General features: G+C 55.1%; 1 protein-coding gene across 8 annotated transcripts in view; it reads right to left on the bottom strand.

Annotated features, from left to right (window-relative positions):
- The window catches only part of PXK (PX domain containing serine/threonine kinase like), a 62,448-nt gene that overhangs the window by 28,703 nt on the left and 18,870 nt on the right, over window positions 1-14,875 (bottom strand). For all 8 annotated transcript variants that reach the window (XM_051979781.1, XM_051979804.1, XM_051979773.1 and 5 more), the window contains exons 2-4: window positions 7,419-7,469; window positions 3,913-3,960; window positions 163-349 (exon numbers count right to left, since the gene is read on the bottom strand). In XM_051979781.1, the coding sequence (XP_051835741.1) occupies window positions 163-349; window positions 3,913-3,960; window positions 7,419-7,469 (286 nt within the window). The remainder of the gene's footprint in view (window positions 1-162; window positions 350-3,912; window positions 3,961-7,418; window positions 7,470-14,875) is intronic.

Genomic DNA, 14,875 nt, shown 5'->3' with positions numbered 1-14,875 from the left:
AGCCCGCCCCCTTCTGAAAATCAGCCTCCTTCAATGAAATAAACGTTGAATAATTGAAAAGCCCCGTGCTCTTGCTCCCTCAGACGCCTGTCTTTCTCCTTCTATCTATAAAAGTGTCTCCTCGGTGACTGTCACATAAAGGTTGTGGCTGGTTTCACTTACCGGTATAATTTGCAGAGTAGTTGTTGGGGTCTAAGAACTTCTTAACCAGCTCACAATTGGACAGGATGTGATTTGTGGTGATGACATTGAGATAGTTCTGGAGGCCCTTCTGTCTTTCAGCTATGAACTCCCGATCCATGTTGCCAATCAGTTTTTTGGGAGGAAGAGGTAGGCTTAGACCTGAAATCTTGAAGAAAAAAACAAAAATAATCAATACACGAACAAGGCCAAGTAACCGATGTGGTGCCTTAACATTGCCAAGCCCCGTCCTTCCATAGGAGAGAGACTGAGCTTCGTGGCTGGTCGTAGATGAACTGCAGGTGCCCCTGCAATAACCGGGCCCTCCGGAAATTTTTAAGTTTAAAGTTAGGAGCGTGGAGATTTTTTTTCCTTTTGGAAAGTGCTCTGTAAACCTGTGAAGTGCTATATAAATACTGGTTATTATTATCGACAACAATAGTCACCTCTTTTGACCTATTATTGGGAAAATCCCTAAGAATTGTATTTTGTTTTTAAACAAAGCTACCTAATTCAAAGCTATGGGTGACAGTCCTCTCTGTAATTGCAACAACAAAATCCCAGTATCCAGAATACAGTAAAAATATGGTAGAAAAAGGGTTTAAACAGAATAAGCTGAGGCACACTGAGGTAATAGAATGTGAAGAATAGAAATAGATGAGCATCAATAACACAATTTAAAATATTATTTTATTTTTTTCAATGAACAAAACAAATCTACCTTGTTTCTCTTCTACCTCGCTCTACCTCCTAAAAATCCCTGAATTAGGAGAAAAAACCTTACTAACAAATACTTATAGTTGAGTAAAACAAGCCCCTGTCCCCAGGACAGGGCAGTCTTTGCCCCGAGTCCTTCCCCTCTCTGTCAGGAGGTAGGGAGCCTGCTCTGCAATCGTGGCCCATTGTTGCATCTAACAGAAGCCCCAAGTCTTTGTTTTTCCAGTACGGCTGTTACTCTAGTAATGGTTCTCCTGCTTCTGCTCACTTCAGTTCACACAAGTCTTCCCAAGTTTGTTGGTTGGTTGGTTGTTTTTAAGAAAATAGAAGGAAAATAAATTGTGCAGAAGGAGACACAAAGGCAGCACATTAAGCTCAATGCAAGTGGTGGGTGGTCGGTCCTTTGTCCTTAAAAAGAGCCCAAACGACATGGCTGCGTTGGAGTCAAGGCACGGCGTGTCCGGCTGCGGCTGACCAGACCAAGCCGAGGCCTGAAGGACCTGCCGCAGCCCAGACACAAAGTGGCCAGACTCACAAACACACACTCTTACACACACATACGTATACACTGTCCCATAAGTCTTAATGGTGTAACAGAAATTCAAAGTTTTACAAGCAATTTTCTTCCCTAATTTTGCATCTTGAAACGTTTGTGATTTATGTTTTGTAACAGTGGCTAACTTCATGTTTTTAAAAATATATCAAATATATTAAAAAATAAATGTAGGGGCAGCTCGGTGGTGCGGTGGGCAGAGCACCGGCCCTGAAATCAGGAGGACCAGAGTTCAAATCTGACCTCAGACACTTAACACTTCCTGGCTGTGTCATCCTGGGAAAATCACTTAACTCCAACTGCCTCAGCAAAAGAGAGAGAGAGAGAGAAACAGAGAGAGAGAGGGAGAGAGAGAGACAGAGACAGAGACAGAGAGAGGGAGAGGGATGGATAAATAAATAAGCAAGTAGATAGATAGATAGATGTGGAAGGACTTCTGAGAGAAGCGAAAAGAACAGCCGGAGAAGCCGTCCAACCCAGACTATCAATGCCAAAGGTTTCTACCCCCCAAATACAGAGATGAATGGGCAAAGAAAACCGGACACAAGAGGAGTAAGTGAACATCGTTAGGTTTTTTTATGCTTAAATTAGCGCAAATATAAGTTTATGGCTTTATCACTGCTTAGATTTCACATGTTGCTTTCCTTGTTTGAAAAAAACATCTTCCCTAAAAGGGAATCCTACAGCTCCCAGCTTCCCCCAAGCTTGTCTCTCCTATTTTGGCTCATCTCAAACCTTCACGCGGAGTTTTTGAAGCTTATAAAAAACGAGCCAGGAAAGCAGGTCGGTGAGGACCGTCCCTGTCAGAGAGCAGCACGGTTCCCTCCGGCCTCCTTGTAGGAAGGTGGTCAGTCTAAGGCAAGGCGCTGGCCAGTCCAGGACAGCGGAAGGCGGCGACCGCCCCCCGTGGGCCACGCAGACACTCCCAGGGTCACTCAGGAGAAGGGCGCGGGCAGGTCTCGGCCATGACCTCCGCCACAGCCGCCGGCTCCCCACCGCCAGAGCAGATGGGCCCCGGGCCGGCGCGTCTCCCTCCACGGAGCAGTCTGTGCTAAGCAGGCCGGCTTCGCTCCGGGCCCTTTCTCTCACACACACAAGTGGGCTTCTCTTGGGGGCTCTTTCTCAGCCACCCGCCCTTGCTTCCCGCACCGGTGGGGTGCCGGGCCCTGTGCCAAGTGCTGGGCATACAGGGAAGAAAAGGGAAGGCAGCCCCTGCCCTTGGGGAGCCTGTGATCCACCCAGAGGGAGCTGCAGAGGGCAGGGGGCAGCGGGAGTGCCCAGCGGGAGGGCAGGGGGACCAGGGTGGCCTGGAGACCTGGCAGAGCAGCGGGTGGTAGTGAAGCCACAGCCAGACCCAGGGTCCACCCTCAGTGGGCCCCCAAGCCCTGGGCCTTCTGGTTCTTTCCATGCTGCTCCTGACTTCTTGGCCAACCAGTCCCCCCACGCTGGGCCGCCCTCAGCAGGGAGTCTCTTACATGTCCAGGCTCCGCTAGGCCCGGGTGCCCCCCACCAGCCCTCCCAAAGGGCACGCCTGAGTCAAGCAACTGGGTTACAGCTTCAACTGGTCTTTGGACCCCAGCTCCGGGGCACCAGCCTCCAACATGGCGCCCTATTTCCCGGCGCCTTCTCTGGCTCTCCCCACCCCCCATACCAGGATGGCTCCCTCCCCCTCGCCTCCCTGCCTCCGAGTCTCGGCTGAAAGCCCCTTCCCCATTGCCCCCTCCCCCTGCCGATCCTCTCTCCTGGATGCTCTCTGTGACTTGTTCACAGGAGCTCTGGGCGTGGGCCCCCCCTGCCCTGGGGGCTCCCCCTTTCTTTCTACCCCTTCTGCACCCCCCACTTCCCATCCCAAAGTAACCACGAAGCCATCGGCGCCTTTTCTCCCTAAGAATCAAAGGGTTCCAGGAGCTACATCAGACCGACTTCCGATGGGAGCCGGGGAATTTTCTGAAATCCCAGACGCCGCAGTCCGGGCCAGGCTGCCAGCCGAAAACGGGTCAAGAGGGCCAGGGGCCCTCGCCGGGGACCATCAGCATCGGCAAGGCCGAGCCCCTCCCCCTCCTCGGCCTCCCAGCGCCAGGGCCGCCCAGCGCCCAGGAGGCGTCGGATAAGTGTGGGCGGCCTCGCAGCCTTGGCTAGAACCGGGAGAAGGAAGCCCGCCTCTCGGCGCTGTCTGTAGCATCAAAAAGGAGGGAGAGCTTCTCCTACAGGGGAAAGGCCGCTGAAAGGCCAACAGCCCAACATGAGCACGGGTGACTAAGCCTACTGGCTCGCCGACGCCGGGCTCCCAATTCAAACACCGACAGAAGCAGCTGATTATCAGTGACAGCGGAATTCTGGGGCAGCCGGCTCTGCGGCCAGGCCTCGTTCCCTGCACCACGGGGGGGCCGATTTCTCGACGTTCCGCCCCCCACCTTCCCCCCCGCCCCCCCCCCACCCCTGCTGGTTCTTCCCACACTCACCTGCAAACTGCTGTTGAGTAAGTCGAAGTCGCTGTATCTTCTCACGATCTGCAGGGACAAGACAGCGGTTGAGACTCAGCAGACCCGACCCCTCCCTAGGCCCACAGAAAACGGAGTCTTGACCGCGTGTGTGGGGTGACCCCCAGCCCCCCTCCCTTTGGCCCGCTCCACAGCGGGTCGTGGCGCAGGAGGAAGGAGGAGCCACCAGAGGGGTGGGACACGGCCCGAAGCCCGGGGGCAGTTAGAATTCTTCACTTATAGACTGGAAAGAAACTGGCCCAGCTGCTCCACAGCCCGAGGCCCCGTGTTGGGCCCAAGGAGACCAGAAGGCCAGCGCGGAAAGGCCCCTGGCCCTGAGGGCTGAGCAGTGGGGGAGAAGGAATACGGAAGGACCGCGGGAGCCCCAAGGCCCCAGGAGATGAGGGTGGGACGAAGGGGGCAGACAGCGCGCTGAAACCTTAGGGGGCTTCTGAGGAAGCGGCCGGCCCGCTCGGAGGAGGAGATGGCTGGAGAAACTACAGAGTGGGCAAGGGCCGCAGCCAAGGGGGCGCCCAGGATCCTGCCCAAGGAGGAGGGACAGGTCGTTGTGCCCTCCGGCCTGGACTCCCAGAACCGGGCACCTCGCCCTGGCCATTGTAGGGGCCCTGCCCAGAGCAGGGGGTTAGGGCACCCGTTGGAGGGCACAGGAATGGGCTGCGCCAGAGCCTGGGCCTCACACCCGGAGGGTATCTGAGGGGAGAAGGGAAGCAAGCCCAGGGCTGGCAGGGGGCGGGGGGTCTGATAACCTGAGAGGAGCCCCAGGCCCCTGACCTAGGACCACGCCCAAGTTCAGTGCGGCCCCTGAATCGCTGGGAGACCCTGACCTCAGCTCCCCCGTCGGTATGTGCATATATGGCTGGAAGGACATCTGTCCTGGCCAAAGACTGCCAGGAGAGCAGCCCCGGGAGCGGCGAGCACCCCGAGACCGCGGCCATGCAGCCAGGAGCGCCCGGGGCCTGGCCCAGATCCCGCCTGACCCTGACCACGGCCCGGCTGGGTGAGCCGGGGTGAGTCCCCTGTTTGCCTCAGTCTCCTCCTCTGTAAAGTGGGGATAATAACAGCCCTAGCTCCGGCTGTGAAGATGGAACGAGACCATATTTGTCCCATGTTGGGCAAGCCTGGAAGTTCTCCGAGAGGCCCCGAGGCCTTAAGTGACCCTGCTCCAGGGGGACTGGGGTTAAAGTTCACGGCCTTTGTCTCTGAACAAGCCGCCAGACAGCCCGGCCTCCGCGGCCCCCTCACTGCTGGGACTTCTGTAGCTTTTTCTAAAGCTCGGGATGATGCGCCGGCACGCACAGCCCTGCAGGGTCTCCTCGGGGTCTGTGAGGTTTTCATTCTTGCATTTAGACCAGAACTGGGCTTTTGTTGAAATGGGAGCCCCCGCTGGGGAGGGGCCCTCCTGGTGGGGAGCTACCTGGCCCGGGGGCTGCTGCCACGGGCCTGAAACAAAATGTCCCCGTAACCAGAAAAGGGGGGAGGGGCACCAGGGAGATCTGGGGGTCCCACAAATGCTCGGGAAGGGGGAAAGTGGGGGAGAAAGGGGGAGTGCAGGAGGGTCCGAGGCAGGAAGGGTTCAAGGATCCTGGAGGCCCCCGAGTTCAACCCTTTCACCCTGGCACAGAGGGGATGAGGGGCCTGGCCCAGGTCACACAGCAAATCCAGGGCTGAGGCAGCCCGTCCAGCCTACATCCCCCCCCCTCCCCGGCCCCCCGCTGCTACCTTCCCTGCCAGAACTCTGTGGTGTCCCAGTGACCCCAGGAGAGGATACTGAGAAGGGGGGGGGGGCAGCAGAGAGCGGCCAGAATTGGGCGCTGCTCTAGTTACTGTGGGGAGAAGGGGGCTGGGAACGGGGGACAAGGCCCGAGAGATGGACAAGGGGCAGGGAGGAGGGACGTGGCCAGGTAAACGTGGCTTTGGTTCTGAGTGCGAGTGTGGAGCACCTGGCCAAGGACTGCCAGATACAAGTACAGAGTCGGGACCATCCTCGTCCTCAGGGACCTTAAGGAGGGAAGGGGGGACCCTGTGCATCTGAAAGGATTCAGTGAAGCAGGTATTTAACGTAATGGAATAGAAGACCAGAATTTGAAAGACTGGCCTCTTGCCCCAAATTGAAGAAGACATCCTGTCCTGGCTTTGGAACTAAAGACCTCTCCCTCTCTCTCTCTCTCTCTCTTTGTGTCTCTGTCTCTCTCTCTCTCTCTCTGTCTCTCTCTCTTTGTGTCTCTCTCTCTCAACTCATACTGTTTTAAAAAACTTAGGAGTATCCTGACTGGATGAATACAGAGATGCTTAGAGAGACTTACAGGAACTGATGCTGAGTGAAATGAGCAGGACCAGGAGATCATTATATACCTCAACAACATACTGTTTGAGGATGTATTCCGATGGAAGTGGATCTCTTCGATAAAGAGAAGATCTAACTCAGTTTCAATTGATCAAGGATGGGCAGAAGCAGCTACACCCAGAGAAGGAACACTGGGAAATGAATATAAACTGCTTGCATTTATGTTTTTCCTCCCGGGTTATTTACACCTTCTGAATCCCATTCTCCCTGTGCAACAAGAGAACTGTTTGGTTCTGCACACATAGATTGTATCGAGGACATACTATGACCTATTCAACATGTATAGGACTGCTTGCCATCTGGGGGAGGGGGTGAAGGAAGGGAGGGGAAAAATCAGAACAGAAGTGAGTGCAAAGGATAATGCTGTAAAAAAAATTACCCTGGCATGGGTTCCGTCAATAAAAAGTTATTATAAAATAAAATAAAATATAAAAAAGAAAAAAAAAAAAGAGTATCCTGACTTAAATAACATCTAGTCACGGAGGAGGGGAGATCAGACCTGGGGGGGGAGATTTGTGACCAGGGAAGGGGAGGGACCCTGGGCACAGACAGGGAAGAAACAGCCTCTGGTGAGGGAGGAGACTCGGCTCTGAGCAAAACTTTCCCTAACTTTCCCCAAGCTTAAAAAACACTTTTACTAAAACCCACAATTGTTGGTTTCTACCCCGCCCCCACGCAGACACGGGAGTCTCTGACCAGAAGAAAGCGTCAGTGCTGCTGGTCTGGCGGGGCCTGGACTCACTGTCCCTGCTGAAGAGACTGACAGCCCCCCGAGCCCGGCAGCAGGAGGCCCCCGACCCCCAGCTCCTCCTCTCCGTATCCCCCATTCCCAATTCAGGCCCAGGCCCAACTAGAGGCTGCCGGGAACACATCTCGGCAGCTCCATGGGAATGCTGAGCGAGGGAAGGGGAGCAGCCTTGGAGGAAGAGAGACGGAGCCTCCCTCCTGTGGCCGCGGGGGGACGGACTCCTGGGTGCCTGGGTGCAGATTCCACCCACCCGCCCCCCAAAAAAACCGCCCAAGTCACAGCCCCGCAGCGGGCCCCTCCCGCCACTTATGGAGGCCCGAGAGCCCCCAAATCCCAGCCAGGAGGGGCTGAAACGGGCGGTTATGGGAAAATTACCTGCCAGCTGTTTTCTATGGAAATCCCCCTCTGCACACGGATGATGTACTCCTGAAAAAGAAGCAGGGAAAAGCTCAATTACAAAAAGCCGCCCCAAGAACTGACTCACAAAGCCGGGACTGGGGGCAGTGGGGACCGGGGCGGGGGGGACCCTTCCCGGGCAGAGAGACTCGTCTACAATGTCAGACACGTGTATCCGTCCAATCAAATGAAAAGACCAGAATTAAGAAACAAGGGCTGTGATATTAACGGCGCAGGCACTGCTGCTTGCTGATCTCCCCTATCCCAGGGGTTCAGTGCTCTCGCCCACGGACACGATGCCCACCTAGGCCCCCAGCTCCTGGCCCAGGGCCCCGCCCCCCGCCTGACCGCCATGTCCCTCTGGGCGTTGCCAATCCAACCCAACGTGTTAAGAATGAAGTCGGTGCCTTTTCCTCTGAAAGGGCCCCCCAACTTCCCCCTTTTCTGTCAGAAGCCACCCGAGCGCTGCCCCAACGCCACAACAGTGAATCTTTCTTGAAACTTCCCTTTCTCTTGTCCCCTCTTAACCCTCCCCCACCGTCTAGTCAGACACCAAGAATACCGACGGCCGAACAGAACCGAGGCAGAAAGAGCCCAGAAACTCGGCGCCCACAGCCGGGCCCAAAGGACCACCTCAGAACCCGGGCGCCGGAAAGGGACGGGGGAGTTTGGGGGGAGTTCGGAGAGACTCCGAGCCACGGCCCTAACGGCCGCCTTCCCGGCACTGGAAGGACACCAAAATTTCCATCTTAGAAACATCTCTTATTGCTCTTTTAACAATAAGAACCACGAGTAACTGGCACAGTGTAATTTTTACTTGCCTTTATTTCTGGGTAATTTCCCCCTTTTTGAGGAGAACTTTAGCCAATGTAGAACAGCAACCCCCAGGCTTGGGAGAGCTGCCTGATGGAAGGAAGGGAGGGAAAAAGGAGGGTGGAGGTCAGAAGAGAGGAAGAGAACAAAGTAGGAAGAAAGGAAAAGAAGGGTGAGATAGGAGGGAGGAAAGAAAGGAGGGAGGAAGGGAGGAAAAGAGGAAAGGAGGGAGGGAGAAGAGAGGGAGGAAAGGAAGGAAAGAAGGAAAAGAGGGAGGAAGGAAGGATTTACTCAGTGTCTATTAAATGTAAAGTGCTAAGCACTTTACAAGTACTCTCTCATTGAATCCTCCTAACCCGGGGGTCAGGAAGACTGTTGTCCCCATTTTACAGCTGAGTAAGTCGAGGTATTTGCCGGAGGCAGCCCTCTGGGCTCCCAGGCTGGCGGCCTCTCCCCGTTTGCCACCCTCGGCGTCCGGCACAGATTTGAGGGGCACAGAGGGCGTGGGGCAGGAGTCTGGCGGGCAGCGTTTCTCCCCTAGCTCCGTCCCCGTCTCCTCCTTTTGGCCATTTAGACCGTGAGCAGGGGCCTGCTTGGCCGCCCATCTGTTTTAGTGCATGTTCCTTCACCACAAAGCCGGAGCCCACTTGGAGGCTGCAGAGAGATGTATGATGGGAAAATCAGCAAATTCCCTTCAAGCGCGCATCAAGCACCTAGGACAACTTTCTAAGAGGAGGTGGTGGGACCCCCGTCTCTACGGTCCGGCTGCATCCAGGACCCTCCCCTCGGGGAGCTCCTCCCCTCCCAGGGTTACCGGGCGGGCACCCGTCACCGGGGCACGGGAGCCGCCGCTGCTCACTCCTTTCAGTCACGCCCGCCTCTTCGTGGCCCCCTTTGGGGTTTTCTGGCAAAGGCCCTGGAGCTCTTTGCTCCCTCCCCCAGCACATTTTACAGAGGGGGAACTGAGGTAGGTCAGTGTCTGGGGCCCGATTTGAACTCAGGTTTTCCTAAGGCCAGGGCCGGCCACAGGAGGGGGGCACTGGAGCGCGCTGCCTGGGCGCCCCGGCTCTTCCCGCAGCCCTCTGCTTCTGGCGGGCCCAGACGTCTCTCACGGCACAAGCATGAGCGGGGAAAGTCCGGCCCGTGAGGTCATCCGCCGAGGTCATATGGGTGGTGAGCTGGAAGTGGGTACGGCAGCCTCCCGCTGCTAAAGGCTGAGCACCTTTATAGGGCCGCCAATGAGGGCGAAATGTCCAAACGGCCCTGGGCCCCTGACATGGGAGGCCAGAGTGCTGGGGTTTACTTATTAATGATAAGGAGACAGTCTCCGAGAATTGTGGGGGGCGCTCTCGGGCCCAGGGGCAACGGCCAGCAGGGCTGCAGGGGGACCCAAGCCGACTGTCAGGCTGGAGGGGACCCCAAAGCCAACCACCAGGCTGGAGGGGGACCCCAAAGCCAACCACCAGGCTGGAGGGGGACCCCAAAGCCGACCGTCAGGCTGGAGGGGACCCCAAAGCCAACCACCAGGCTGGAGGGGACCCCAAAGCCAACCACCAGGCTGGAGGGGACCCCAAAGCCGACCGTCAGGCTGGAGGGGACCCCAAAGCCAACCACCAGGCTGGAGGGAGACCCCAAAGCCAGGCTGGAGGGAGACCCCAAAGCCAGGCTGGAGGGGGACCCCAAAGCCAACCACCAGGCTGCAGGGGAACCCCAAAGCCAACCGTCAGGCTGGAGGGAGACCCCAAAGCCAGGCTGCAGGAGGACCCCAAAGCCAACCGTCAGGCTGGAGGGGGACCCCAAAGCCAGGCTGCAGGGCCTGCTCTCACACTGACCACGTGGAGCACGCAGGCCGGCCGGCTGGCAGAATGAAACAATGTTCCCGTTCCTAAGCACTTGTGCGGTCCGACTCCCAAGAGTTACAGCAAGAGCCTCCCCCGGGTTACAGAAAGTGGCCGGCGGCTCCCCGGACACAGACTCCGGCCCAACACCAGACAGATAACCCTGGGCCCGGCCGGGGGAGTGACCGGGCAGAGCCCTCGCTGGGGGCAGGGCGGGCTTGACTCAGGCTACAAAGTGGCCAAGGGCCGGACAAGTGGGGCTGCTCTGCAACTCCCAGGGAGCCCGGGGAAGCCTGTGCTCGGTGTGGGCCAGGCTTGGGAGCCCCCGGGTTCCGCCCCCAACAGCGAGTAAGTCCCTCAGTGTCCAAGAGTTCCGGGCAAGTCCCTCGGGGGCAGGCCTGGCAGAACGGGCCGATCGGCCTCTGGGGAGCGGCTCTCCCCCCGGAGCTCCCTGCCCCCCGTAAGTCCCAGGTTCTGACCCCAAAATGGGGGCGGCAGACCTGGAAGAATTTCCCAGAGGCCCAGGCAAAGGGAACTCACCCATCAATACTGTCTGTTAACTTCCCAATCTGATACCCGAGCAGCACTACTGTCAGCCCAATCAGAAACGGGTTAATCAGCCTGCGCCGAGCAAGGCTCCGTGAGGGGACCGAAGGACTGTGGGAAAGCGATGGCCCGACCCCCCCCGGCCTGTGCGCTAGGACCACAGCGGCTCACTCCTCGTCTGCGGCCGTGTCGGGACGGCCCCCGGGCTCAGCCGGAGCCTCTCCGCACCCTCGGATCGGGGGCGTCCGCAGGGAGGCGGCGGGGGCACTCCCTGAACCGCCGGCCCTCAGGAGCCCCGCGGTGGAGCCCGACGGGGCCCGGATGTGGCTGACAGGGGGGCCCCCCAACGGGGCATCTCCCTGCCGCGGGTGAGAGGGACGGGGAGAGAACGTCTCTACCCTCCAGAACGTCAGGAGAAATGACTTATGTGTGTGTGAGAGTCTGTGTGTGTGTGTGTGTGAGTGTGTGTGTGTGTGAGTGTGTGTGTGTGTGAGTGTGTGTGTGAGTGTGTGTGTGAGTGTGTGTGTGTGTATATGTGTGTGAGTGTGTGTATGTGTGTGTCTGTGTGTGTGTGTGTGAGTGTGTGTGTGTGTATATGTGTGTGAGTGTGTGAGTGTGAGTGTGTATGTGTGAGTCTGTGTGTGAGTGTGTGTGTGAGTGTCTGTGTGTGAGTGTGTGAGTGTCTGTGTCTGTGTGAGTCTGTGTGTGTGTGTGTGTGAGTGTGTGATGGCTCCTTCCTCCTTCCCCCTTCTCCTTTCCTCACCACATCCTTCAGGCAGCTGGACCAGAGCCGGAACACCTGCCAGGCGGGAGGGCCGAAGCCCAGAGAGGGCCCTACGGCGGCCCCCAGGGTACGCTGTCCCTGAAGGGTGGGAGCCTCCACTCCAGGTCATGAAGCCAGGGGTATTCTTCCCTCCTAGAAAGACTCCTATGGGCAGTAGGGGTGCAATGGGTAGAGGTTGGGGGGTGGGACAGGGAGACCTGAATTCAAATCTGGCCTCAGACACGTCCCCCGAATGGGGACAGTGCGAGCGCCCATCTCTCCGGGCCGCGGACGCGGTGGCTACCTCGGAGCCCTCAGGTGCACGCTACCAGGTAACCCTACATCCAACCATTAAAAGGCCCAAAGTCGGGACTTGCCAGGGGGTTCTGTTTTTACGGAGAACTCCCAGAGGAGGAGATGCCCTCCTCCAGAGCACAGGCCGGCCCTGCTGAGAGCCAGGAGGGGGGGTCAGGGCCACAGAGCCAGCCTAGCTCACCTGGCTGTCCTGGCCCCAGGGCGCTTCTTCCTGATCTTTTCTCCTTCTGCTGCCTCTAAACAGGATCAAAACAGGAAAACAAAAGCAAAGCACTGCAGCTTTCCCTGTGCATCGCCCTCCAGGACAAAGGCAATTGTCCTAATTGGGGAAGGGGCCTTTAGGGAGGGCCGGTTTCCAGGTTCCTCCGCCCCAGTATCCCCCAAAGCTTCAAAACCAGCTGGGGATGGCCAGACCAGAGAAGAGAGAAGAGAGCAGGGCCCCAAACTTGCCCCCCCCACAATGCCCCAGAGCCCTCTTTTCTCCTTCCTACTCAGGATGAGCCCAGTCAGCTCCATTCGATCCCACACACTGACGGTGCTGGTCAGTAAGACCCAAGGTGGGCACAAGCGGGCTGCCGGCATTACCAGAACCAGCGTCCAAAAAGCAATGTCCAGAAAATGTCCATCACAAAAGTAAATAACCCAGGCAGCTAACAAGAGCACGAGCCAACTGGACAAAGGGCTGCCCACAGGACCGAGAGAAAGGGTTCTCTACCTTGGGTGGATTTGGGAGGGCACAGGGGGCTAACATGGGTGGTTAGCGCCTCTGACAGGAGAACCAGGCAATGAGGCAGCACATCACAGGGGAAAGGGGCAGGGTTGGGGCGTGTGGTAGAGGGGGATGGGCTAGACTCCAAGGACCCTTGCTCCATCCCTGCTGGGACTCCACACTTCTCCCATTCACGCTCTCACCACGAGCCATGGAGTGCCCAGGCCAGGCCAGTTCTACGGAGGCTCAGAAGATAGCATTGGGTTTTATTCTCCTCCCTTAGGATGCGCTGCCTCAATAGTGGGGTCTCCCCTCAGCAGTGCTCACTGCACCCCGGGCAGCCGCCTGCGCCCATCTGGGGCCTGCCCGGCCCTCCCAAATCCACACGGACACCCCCATCACTCACACCCACAGCCTGGCTGCCTGACCTTCACAAGGCCGATGAGGGAATGCCCCAAGTCCAGAGCCGGTCTTACAAGGACGGATATTGAAAACTATCTTTGCATGTATTTTGCAAATAAAAAGCTATCATTGAAAAATGGTAAGTAGCCAATTTGATATAGTTCATACATGTGCTCTTGTGCAAATCATTTCCACATCAGTCACAGTTGTGAAAGAAACGCATCAAAAGAAAAACAACTCAAAAAAAAGAATAAAGTCAGAAAAATATGCTTGGATCTGCATTCAGGGTCCATCAGTTCTTATCTGCTATGGAAAGCATTTCCCTCCGGGAACTTGTCTTGGATCACTGTGTTGCTGAGAAAAGCCGAGTCATTCATTCACAGCTGATCATCACATACATCACACACATTTTCCTGGTTCTGCTCATTTCATTTTGCATTGCTGAAATCTTCCTGTTCATCGCTTCTAATTGCACAACAATATTCCATTGCATTCACATACTACACCCCCATCGGCCATTCTCCAATGGACGACCATCCTCTCAATTTCCATTATTTTGCCACCACAAAAAGAGCTGCTATAATTTTTTTTTTTTTTTTGCAAATTTAGGAACTTTTCTTTTTTGTTTGATCTCTGAGAAAGAGACCCAGTAGTAGTACTCACAGGTTACACACAGTTTGATTGCCTTTTGAGCATAGTTCCAAATTGCTCTCCAGAATGATTGGATCAGTTCACAACTCCACCAACATGCTAGGTTCTTACTGTTCTGGAACAATTTTTAAAGGAAGGCAAAAATGAATGGTAAATTAACTAATGGACGTAAATAATAGAACCTAAGTTAAGTAAGTCAATGTTGGGCTGACAAATGAAGCAATTAGCATCCCCTGGCCCTCTTTTAAAAACAAATTTCCCTGAACTTAATTTTAAGATCACATCGATTAAATTAGTCAGAGAATAGTCAACTTTCAACCTTATGCAAAAGCAATTAAAGGGTTGAAAAGCGGAATCTTCTTAGTGGAATACCCAATTAGCCTGAACATCCATTCTAATCCATCTAATCTACTATTTCTTTTTCTTTCTCTTCTTCCTTCTTTCCTAGTCTTTTGTTCTCAGTGTGGACTTTTCCACTGGAGCGCCTTTCTTTCATGGTCAATTACCCTCCCGGCCTACTCCGAAGGCAAACCTCCAGTTCAACCAGCAGAAAACTTATCTGGGAAGTTAACATGGATCCATTAAGTAGAATGGCAAGAAGCCTGCCCTCGTAGCACTGGACAGGGATGGGAACAGCGCAAATTACAGCGAAGAGTAATGTGTAATTCCCTCTTCCCCTTATTAGAACAGTAACCAAAGAAAGGTTATACTGACTTGGCTTGTTTATCTTAAAAACAAACAACTACTTTGGCCTCTAATGGCTTCTAACATTTTGTTCAATGATATACAAGCCCCTTAAAAGGGCCCGACAGGTCATGGCTGGACAGAATCACTGTTCCCAAATGACGATCCGCGCCAGATAATTATAGACTGAAAGAGAGACTTAGGCAGACTCAGAAGCTTCGACTCCTGCTGACGGGGTGAGTATGGATTTCAATTCAACCTTAAGTCTAAGGAAACAGCACAATCAACCAGGGTGTCCAGAAGGGAAATACAGCAGCTGCCTAATCAGCAAATAGAGTTCATGGTTTTAGAAAAGCTATAATTCCAAGAACACCGGAACAAAGGCCAAAAACAGCAATACTAAGAACAGGAAAAATCAAACAGCCTTTTCTGGTTTTTCAGAATGAAATGACCATCCCTTACTCTAATAGGAACTTCAATCCTACATTAAATACGGAAATTAATTTTTTAAATCGCCCTTTTATTGTACGAGGACGGCCTTAAGAAAGGCTGTATCTAAGGTGCCATAAGATAAGGGATGGCTGTCTGATACGCGGGCGAAGGTGAGCAGAGAGGTTATCAGAACTTGGATAAAGACAGTTTAGTTTATTATCCCCACCACTTCTAGTAGCCCTTTTGCCCACTTTCTTTAGCCTTAGCACCTCCGCTAAGCTGA

This window comes from Antechinus flavipes, chromosome 1, assembly GCF_016432865.1.
Source record: "Antechinus flavipes isolate AdamAnt ecotype Samford, QLD, Australia chromosome 1, AdamAnt_v2, whole genome shotgun sequence".
In the NCBI taxonomy this organism is placed as follows: Eukaryota; Metazoa; Chordata; class Mammalia; order Dasyuromorphia; family Dasyuridae; genus Antechinus; species Antechinus flavipes.
Note: the sequence above shows the minus strand (reverse complement) of the source record. Positions and strands in the feature narration are given on the sequence as shown.